This window comes from Portunus trituberculatus, chromosome 18, assembly GCF_017591435.1.
Source record: "Portunus trituberculatus isolate SZX2019 chromosome 18, ASM1759143v1, whole genome shotgun sequence".
Lineage (NCBI taxonomy): Eukaryota > Metazoa > Arthropoda > Malacostraca > Decapoda > Portunidae > Portunus > Portunus trituberculatus.
In genome coordinates, this window is record NC_059272.1 from 13,840,549 (window position 1) to 13,850,548 (window position 10,000).

Sequence of the window (10,000 nt, forward strand, 5' to 3'; positions counted from 1 at the left end):
GGACACACAGACAGCGCGGGGCAGCGGCCGTATTACCGCGTTTTAATTCTATTTCAAACACCGTGTTTAACATTTGGCCGGCGCTGGTTCAGATGAAACACCGCCATTAATGTGGTGCCTGGAAATTATGCCGTATTCATTTATTTAATTTTGACACCAGTTGGTCAGTGTTCTCCCCTCTCCCTTTTCCTCTCTCTCTCTCTCTCTCTCTCTCTCTCTCTCTCTCTCTCTCTCTCTCTCTCTCTCTCTCTCTCTCTCTCTCTCTCTCTCTCCCTCCCCAACCCTTCCCTGTTGTTCTTGTTTTGCTTTCTATTTTTGGGGATTTATTTTGTAATCATGGTATTATTATTATTATTATTATTATTATTATTATTATTATTATTATTATTATTATTATTACTACTACTACTACTACTACTACTACTACTACTACTACTACTACTACTACTACTACCACCATCACCACCACCACCACCATCTCTATTGCACTCTGTTGGTAGATACTTTACTCATTGTCCTCCTCCTCCTCCTCCTCCTCCTCCTCCTCCTCCTCTCCTCCTCCTCCTCCTCCTCCTCCTCCTCCTCCTCCTCCTCCTCCTCCTCCTCCCTTTTACCTATCCTTATTTTCTCTCACAATTTACTTACATTGTCCTTTTCCCTCCCTCATTCCTTCCTCACCTCGTCTCCCCTGTTTTCTCTCCTCTTCCTTTCCTCCCCTTGCCCTCCCCTGCCTTCCCCTCCCCTCCCCTCCCCTCCTTTCCCCTCTCCTCTCCTCCCTTCCTCTCACTCCCATTAGCAGTCGTAATGTATGAGTGCGTGTATTTTAACCATTAAGGAAAAGAGAGGGGAAGGGAAGAGTGAGGGGAGATGGAGAGATAATGAGGAAAGGGGGAAAGGGAGAGGGGGAAGAATACTGCATAGAGGGGTGAGGGAGGAGAGACAAGGAAGAGAGAGAGAGAGTAATGAGTTGTAATGGGATGAGATGTTATGAGGAAGGAAAGTATTGAGTAGAGGAGGGTTGGAGAGGAAGAGTAGAAGGACGAGTGGTTGAAGGAAGGAAATTTTTGATGAGGAGAAGGAGAGAAGCGGAATTATGAAGGAAGGAAAAAGTGAAGGGAAGAAAGTTATGAGGAAGGGAAACTAGATACAGGAGGGAAGGAAGAACTGATTAGGAGTAAACTAGCGTAGAGTATGAAGAAAGAGAAGAAGATAAAAGGACATATAGAAGGAAAGAGGAAGGGAAGGAAGTAGAATAATGAAAGAGGAGAAGTGAGAATTGATGAAGTGAATATGATTAATAAGAGAAAAGAAAGACGAAAATGAAGCAGCGAAAGAGAGAGAGAGAGAGAGAGAGAGAGAGAGAGAGAGAGAGAGAGAGAGAGAGAGAGAGAGAGAGAATATTAATAAGACAAAGTAAGTAAAAATAAGTAGGTTACAGGGAATATGAAGAAGGATGAAGGAGGCGAGGGAAAGTTAAGAGTGTCGGGCGGGGGAGGGGCGTGGGAGGGAGGGGGAGGGGAGGTCAGTGTTAAAGACGAACACTAGAGGTAAGTAGACATTCCTGTGTGTGAGAGGAAAGGTCGCGCGGTGCCTCTTTGTATGTACTGTGTGACGTGGTTTTGCTACTTATTACTGCTGCTGATGATGATGCTGCTGCTGCTGATGATGATGATGTTCTTGTTTTTGTTGTTGTTGTTAGTGGTGGTGGTGATGTTTTTCATACGACTACTACTACTACTACTACTACTACTACTACTACTACTACTACTACTACTACTACTACTACTACTACTACTACCACCACCACCACCACCACCACCACCACCACCACCACCACCACCACCACCACCACCACGTCTACTACTACTACTACTACTACTACTACTACTACTACTACTACTACTACTACTACTACTACTACTACTACTACTACTACTACTACTACGACGACGACGACGACGACGACGACGACGACGACGACGACGACGACGACGACCACCACCACCACCACCACCACCACCACCACCACCACCACCACCACCACCACCACCACCACCACCACCACCAATAATAATCTTGTACTGGAGCCAACTATCACAACGGCAGAGACAGGAGTATTTGAGGTTCCGTAGGAAAAGAACTTTAATCATTTCATCCTCAGCACATCCTGAGGCATTACCTGACGGCGAGGAAAGGTTAATGACCCGCAGTGTTCCTAGAGGAGGAGGAGGAGGAGGAGGAGGAGGAGGAAGAGGAAGAGGAAGAGGAAGAAGAAGAAGAAGAGAGAGAAAAGGAGAGGAGTAGAAGAGAATAGGAGTGATCAGGGAAGGAAAGAGAGAAGAGAAAGGAGAGTTGAGGAGAGTAGAAGTGAATGTGAGAGGAAGGAAAGGAGAGAAAGAGAAATAGAGAGATAGTAGAAGTGAAGAGAGCGGAAGGAAAATAAAATGAGATGAGTTTAGGAGAAAAAAAAAGTGAGGTGGTGGAAGTGGTAGAGAGAGAGAGAGAGAGAGAGAGAGAGAGAGAGAGAGAGAGAGAGAGAGAGAGAGAGGGGAGGAAAGTTCGGGGTGTTGGGCTTTATTAATTAAGGAAAGGTATACAAATAGTGGAAGGGGTTCACCATATTGGCCCATTTGGGAGGAAGTGGAGGAAGGGAGCCGCGTGCTGGGGAAAAGTGATAGGCACTGGGAGGAAAAGCAGGGGGAGGCTCTGTTGGATAAGTTTGAAGAGAGAGAGAGAGAGAGAGAGAGAGAGAGAGAGAGAGAGAGAGAGAGAGAGAGAGAGAGAGAGAGAGAGAGCTATTATAAAAGTACATAAGAAAAATTAGTGTTAAGAGAAGCAGGAAGATGTGTTAAGACAGATAGCATAGAAACAGAGTCACTAAAACACAGTACATCGTGAAGAACTAACAAAGGAAACAGGATGGAAAAGAGTTAAGGAAAGGAGCAAAGTAGACACTGAAAAATTGAGAGCTATCTTAATGGGTGGAGATGAAGAATGAGGGGAGGAGAAGTGTTGTAGGGAGAGTGTGCTGGAGGTGTGAAGATGACGAGGGGCGTTACTGGGGAAGGTGATGATCCGCGTCAAACAAGCAGTTAGACAATTAGCAGCAGAGGGCCTTTTAGTGGTGCTCTAATGGGGGCGTTAATGGGGAGGCTGGGCTAGGGGCGAAGGGGGAAAGGGGTGAGAGTTTTTAAGCTAGAGAGAACTGAAAGGGTGTAGTGGAGTAGAATAATGAGTGAGTGTGATGGCGAGGGGTGATGTGTCTCTTATGATGAATCTCTCTCTCTCTCTCTCTCTCTCTCTCTCTCTCTCTCTCTCTCTCTCTCTCTCTCTCTCTCTCTCTCTCTCTCTGAATTTGCTCTTCTCTGCTTAAAAGTAAGATATTTAAGGTTTTCATATCCAGTTTTCAACCACATCTTGGTTTATTTATTTAATGATTTATTTATTTTTATCCGTATGTACGCTTTTTGCTCTCCTTTAGGCGTTTTGCTCTCATTTTTTTTGTACACATGTCCCTTAATTTTTCATTTATGCCTGACCTGGCTCAATCCCTGGCTCGTAGCCCTGCCGTGCTCCCTTCTCGGCCTCCCAGGGGCAGCTAACAAGTCACGTCAGCATCAGCGGGTGCGGGGTAATCGGTTATATTCGAGGGACACATGGCCGCCCCCTTAGTTCGCCTTGACGGCTGGCGTGGTGGAAGGGCCTCGCTTCTCATGATGGAAGGGCCGCGCCATTGATGCCGTCACATTTCTGCACACAGGGACTTGACGTCTCATGACAACGTGTCCTTATGTTCCAGAACAAAGGCGGGGAGACAGCTCTGCACTGCGCGGCGCAGTATGGCCACACGGAGGCAGCACAGCTTCTGCTGGCCCGCGGCGGGGATCCCACCGTGCCCAACCTGCAGGCAGAGACGGCGCTGGACCTGGCGGCGCAGTACGGCCGCCTCAACACGGTGGAGGTGCTGGTGCGGGCACACCCGGACCTCTTGCGGCCTTATACCGTGGCTGCCGCCAGCGCTGCCGTCTTCCCACACACGCCCTTGCACCGCGCCTCCAGGAATGGCCACAGGTGGGTGACGTGGCGTGCAGGGAACCCTAACTAACACGGAGCCGTAGGCAGCCCAACAGAGAATGGCTCGTAGTGGTAGTAACAGTCTCATGATCTGTGTTGAAGTTGTACATGTGTAAATACAAGGCCGGTAACACTGTCATGCTGCATACAGGCCGCCCTTCATCGGCCGCTAATGCCACAACACTCCCTGTACTAACGCCCCCTTCCCTTCCTTGCCACCTATCTCCGTCCTCCTTCATCCATTCCTACTACTACTACTACTACTACTACTACTACTACTACTACTACTACTACTACTACTACTACTACTACTACTACTACTACTACTACTACTACTACTACTACTACTACTACTACTCTGGTTTTCCTGTATCTGTATTCCCGCCGCCCCTCCTCTCCTATCCCTGCCTGGCCGGCGAGCAGGGAAGTAGTGAAGTTGCTGCTGACGCGGGGCCACCACGTCAATGTGCGCACGGGGCAGGGAGCGCCCCTCCACGAGGCCGCACTCTGTGGCAAGGTACTGTGCCGCCTTCATCTCTTCTCTACACCACTCTAGGTCAAAACAACTTTCTATTTCTTTTTATTTTTCTATCACTCTTATCACGTGTTTTATCCATCGATAGCACCATTTTTTATCGGAATTATCATGCCTTTATCTATACCAACATTCGGTTCACTTTCCCTCTCCCCCCGCGCCTCCCTCCCTCCCTCCCTCAGGCTCCCTCGTCCCTCTTCCAGCCTTCCCGCGCCGCTTCGTGTGGTAGTGTGTCGGTCCCTGTGGCCTGTGTAGTATAGTACACCCATGACCCGTGTAGTGTCTGCCGCATTGGCACCTTTATTAACTGTGTGTGTAGTAGTCCTTGAAGGCGGTTTTGTTTGCCGTGATCAATTATTTTATCCCTTCTGTATATATAAGGAAATGATTATGGTGCCTTTTTGTATTGATGTCTGTTATTAACCTTATTAATGGGAATTCTCTCTCTCTCTCTCTCTCTCTCTCTCTCTCTCTCTCTCTCTCTCTCTCTCTCTCTCTCTCTCTCTCTCTCTCCGGTGGCGTGGGTTGGTGTGGTGGTGTGGGTCTGATTCCTGCAGGTGGACGTGGTTCGGGTGCTGCTGGAGGCTGGCGCTGACCCTGAGGTGAGAGACGACCGGGGACACACCGTGCTGGACACCATCTCCCTCATCAACACGCCCATCACTCAGGAGATCACCAACCTCATCAAATGTACGCCAGTGTAACCACTCCTCTCAGCCTCTCCTGGCCGTCTAACCGTAACTCACTTTTCCTCCTCCTCCTCCTCCTCCTCCTCCTCCTCCTCCTCCTCCTCGTGTCAGTTAGATAAGTTGTTTCTCTCTCTCTCTCTCTCTCTCTCTCTCTCTCTCTCTCTCTCTCTCTCTCTCTCTCTCTCTCTCTCTCTCTCTCTCTCTCATTTCCTGTTTCTATGCTCTTTTCATCGTCGTCGTCTTGAGCTAGTAAGAAAAAGACAATCCAGAGCTTCTATATATAAAATTGGTGAAATGATCTATTTCTCTTACTTTTCCTGGTTTCATTCTATATTCTTTCCCTTTCCATTCTCTTCCATTTCCCGTTTTCTCACTTCTCGTAAATTTCATGCGCCCTTCACCCACTCTCCTTCCCACGACACGAGAGAGCTAGGCAGGTGGGTGGGCAGGGCGGGAGGTAGTCAGGTGTTGGTGGAGGAGGTAAGGAGATAAGACAACAGTTAAAGATGATGGAGGGTAAGGAAATGAGAGAGAGAGAGAGAGAGAGAGAGAGAGAGAGAGAGAGAGAGAGAGAGAGAGAGTGTTAGGTGTGAGGGTGGATGATAAGTCAGCTTACCGTAATATACAACACTTGGCTTCACTTGCATGGTTTTCTTGCCTCTGTTCCTGTGATTATTTCAGAGATAATGCCGAGGTTCGAAATTGTTATGTTTTTCTTTGTCCAGTTAGAGGTTCTGGTAATTGATACGAAAGTAATAATAATGATAATAAAAAGGATGATAGTAATGATCCAAATGATAATAATATGAAGAAAAAATAATTCTGCAAGTTACAGGATTAAAAGTACGCCGCCAAAAAAATTAATTACATTGTTGTAACACTGCATTGTATTCATCATATAAACAGGCTACGTCACACACACACACACACACACACACACACACACACACACACACACACACACACACACACACACACACACACACACACACACACACACACACACACACACACAACAAAGGAACCGTAGTCGCACATTGTGAAGCTTGAAAATAATCACTTTTATCCCGTATTCATAAAGTAGACCTACAGGATTGAGAGAGAGAGAGAGAGAGAGAGAGAGAGAGAGAGAGAGAGAGAGAGAGAGTTGGGAAGGAGAGCCTGGTAACAATGAAAAAGATGGTGGTTAGGTTTGCAGTATTATGATGATAGAAATAAAACAAACCACCAACACCACTTGAAAAATTAAACTAAATCAACTTGAAATAACGAGACGAAAGTTTTCAAGTGGCTTCCTCCCTTCCCATGCTTTCCACTCTCCCTTCTCTCTTGTCTCTCATTGGTGTGTGTGTGTGTGTGTGTGTGTGTGTGTGTGTGTGTGTGTGTGTGTGTGTGTGTGTGTGTGTGTGTAAGGGAAGTGCGCACCCGTAGGCAGTCCCTCTCCTGTCGTAGCCTTCCTGTGGCCTGCTTGCTGCCAACACTAGGGGCTTATCCAGCAGTGTTTTTAGGGGGATTTTCTCTCTAATGGCTTTAACACTTGAATTTCAACTCCCGTGTCTGTACTTCTTTCTCTTATTCATTCACTGACTGAGTAAAACTGTCAGTCTTCTGGATTAGTCCCTGGTTTAAATAATGTAAGTCTTATAGTGTTGTTCATTATGTATGATTTTGATGCATATATCGATTTATTTCTTTCGAGTAAGTATTGTTGATTCTTATTTTGTTTGTTTTGTGAATTGTGTTTGTCAAGTTATGGCATGGTAATGATTTGATGGCTTGTTGATATGCTTATTGTTGCTCTTCATTCCTCTCCCTTCTTCCTACACGGTCCTGCCTACTTATCGACCTACGCTCGCCTTCCATTCACCACAACCACCACAACAACAACAATCATCACCACTCATCACCACCACCACCACCATCATCAATCTCATCTGATATTGTTGCTCTTCAATCATTTTCCTTCTACGTACACCTGCATATCATTACCACAACCTCTACTCATCACCTCCACTCACCATCCCCACATCCACCAACCTGACCTCACTGCCACTGTATATCACTGTGTATCTCTGCCACTGATCTATATATCTATACTCCGCCACACACTGTCACTGGTCATCATTGTAATAATAATGCAACTCTCCGCCACACCACACCACATTACGCTGCCTTCACTGTTTACAATGCCATCACGACATTCTTACCATTAATTCTCACTACCACACACCATACACATGTCACCTTATTTTTACATTCATATCATCTTATGCTCTACTCTTCCTCACCATACACTGACACAACCATTTCGTCACATCCTCACCACCACACGTCACCACACAAATCATTACCTGTTACTGCATTTATACCATTACACTCCATACCCTTCGCCACCACCACCACCACCACCACCACCACCCAGACCACGGTCATCTCATTAATCTGAGTGACGACGACGAGGACCCCGGGGACCCGCCACCGTGGTCGCCGCCCGTGTGGCCGCCTCCCTCGTGGTCGCCCCTCGCCGTGCCCGCCATTCCCGCGCCCTCTGAGGTGGGGTCGCCCTACGAGAATGTCCTCATCCCTACCATCGTCCACCCAGAGATGTCAGTGGAAGGTACTACTCCACCTCCTCCTCCTCCTCCTCCTCCTCCTCCTCCTCCTCCTTCACAATACTTCAGTTTCCCCATCCCTCACACACCGATCATGGTTGGCCTCCACCTCCACATTCACATTCCACATGCCACATCCACCCCACCCATCCCGCCCCACGCGCGAGGCTTACGCTGCCGCTGCATTCCTGGAAACCAACTATTCGCCTTGCAGCATCAGTCATACAGGAGAGAAAGTGAGAGAGAGAGAGTAATGCTGTTCCTTGCTGTTCCTTCCACTGAGTGCCATTCTTCCACTGTCTCCATCGCTATCTGATGGTGACATAGTGGTTTCTGTTGCTGGCCCAAGTTTCAGACCGCTCGCCATCGCTTTTAGCTGAGTGAAGCGGCCAGCAGAGAGCAGTGAAGCAGGCGGGAAGGATGCAGGGAGTCTCAACCAGCCACCACAGTATGGAGCTCTTTAAGAACAGGACGCCTTAGTGGTGGCCTGCAAGAGCTTTCCTTATGTCATGATCCCCAAACCTTATAGACACTTGTAGGGAAGTAATTTTGGTCATGCTGTAGTGTATTATTTATTTATTTATTTAATTTTCCTCGTGGCAGTAAACATGCACTCGCCCTTCACGTGTCTCATGCACAAGTTTTAGAAAGTAAAATTATCATGTCCTTTATGATTATTATTATTTTTGCTTCAGTGATGAGTGACCTGTATATTGTAACGCATTTTTAGCTTATTGTGGTATCTGTAGTGGTTTACCTTGATTTCATAGCATTGTCACTATATTTGTGGTATTGCCTGGTGTGTGTGTGTGTGTGTGTGTGTGTGTGTGTGTGTGTGTGTGTGTGTGTGTGTGTGTGTGTGTGTGTCCGTGCGTGTGTGCCTGCGTGCGTGCGTGTGAGTGAGTTGGCGAATGTGTGCTTGAAACAATCAACATTGCCACTGCTAATTCTGCCACCTTGCATCTCCCAAACAGACGGTGATGGCGGGAGAGGGGAGAACCGGGCCAGCAGCAGGGCCTCGGACCGAGAGAGCCGTGCCTCCGACAGAGAGAGTCGAGCCTCGGACCGGGAGAGTCGGACCTCGGATCGTGAGAGCCGCACCTCTGACCGGGAGAGCCGCATGTCTGACCGGGACGGGCGGACGTCCGTGGCTAGCCGGGTGTCTGAGGCCACGTCAGACTGGTCCATCTACGACGTGCCGCCGCCACCCAAAACTGTAGGAGGCGGCGGCGGCGGCGGCGGTAGCGACCGGGGCTCCATCTCCTACCGTAGCCAGACCTCCGAGTGAGTATGGGTCGGGCGCCAAGCAAGGGAGGGGTGGCGTGGATGGCGGGTGCAGCTGGCGCGGGGATCAGCGAGGCATTATAAAAGCAGACGGATCACGCGTTAGCACCGATCAGTTGATCCCCGCGCCACTGCCTTTCTTTTGTTCCGGCCAATCAGGTTTGCTTTTATAGGAAAATGTTGAATGCTAAATTTCATGGACCGATAAAATTCTCATGGAAATAGCTCTTTGTTTTGGCGCTATTCAGCGAAATAAATCTGAACATTCGCTTATCAGCGTGCGGAAATCCGGATTATAGGTGGAGGGGACGCGGGGCGGGTGTGTCTGGAGCGGGTGGAGCACGACAGGTGTGTGTAGACGAGCGATGTTTGGAGGTAGTGTGTGGGTGGAACAGTGCAAGCTGGAATGAGGGTGTCTCGGGGTGCTGGGCGTAGGCGTGGGTGTGGGTGTAGGTGTAGGCGTAGGCGTGGCAGGAACAGGTGGAGCAGCACACCACTATACACGCCCTGCAGGAGATGCTTATCGTTAGCACATTAAGTTGTAATGTCAAGGATGCCGCTGAGCCCTTCTCTCCTCGGTGTTGCAGAGGAGGTGACGATGACGGGGTGTACGAGGTGCCGCCTCCGCCACGCTCCTGCCGCAGTTCCTCCACTTCCCTCAGGACGTCTCGGGACTCGCGCCACCTGCGGCCCTCCTCGGACGAAATGCCTCCCGCTGCCACCAGCCCGGGCAGCACCTCCTCCAGCAGCGCCCCCGTCACGCGCCGCGGGGGAGGCCCCGCCACCACCGACACCACCTCCGGCAG

The 10,000-nt window shown here is 48.9% G+C and overlaps 1 protein-coding gene across 12 annotated transcripts in view; it reads left to right on the plus strand.

Annotated features, from left to right (window-relative positions):
* Positions 1-10,000, plus strand: part of LOC123505842 (ankyrin repeat and SAM domain-containing protein 1A-like) — an 86,255-nt gene that overhangs the window by 15,936 nt on the left and 60,319 nt on the right. For 10 of the 12 annotated variants that reach the window (XM_045257607.1, XM_045257608.1, XM_045257611.1 and 7 more), the window contains 6 exons: positions 3,800-4,071; positions 4,498-4,591; positions 5,167-5,299; positions 7,721-7,915; positions 8,885-9,194; positions 9,782-10,000. The exon at positions 9,782-10,000 is cut by the window's right edge. In XM_045257607.1, the coding sequence (XP_045113542.1) occupies positions 3,800-4,071; positions 4,498-4,591; positions 5,167-5,299; positions 7,721-7,915; positions 8,885-9,194; positions 9,782-10,000 (1,223 nt within the window). The remainder of the gene's footprint in view (positions 1-3,799; positions 4,072-4,497; positions 4,592-5,166; positions 5,300-7,720; positions 7,916-8,884; positions 9,195-9,781) is intronic. The other 2 variants (XM_045257614.1, XM_045257615.1) reach the window with 1 other exon arrangement.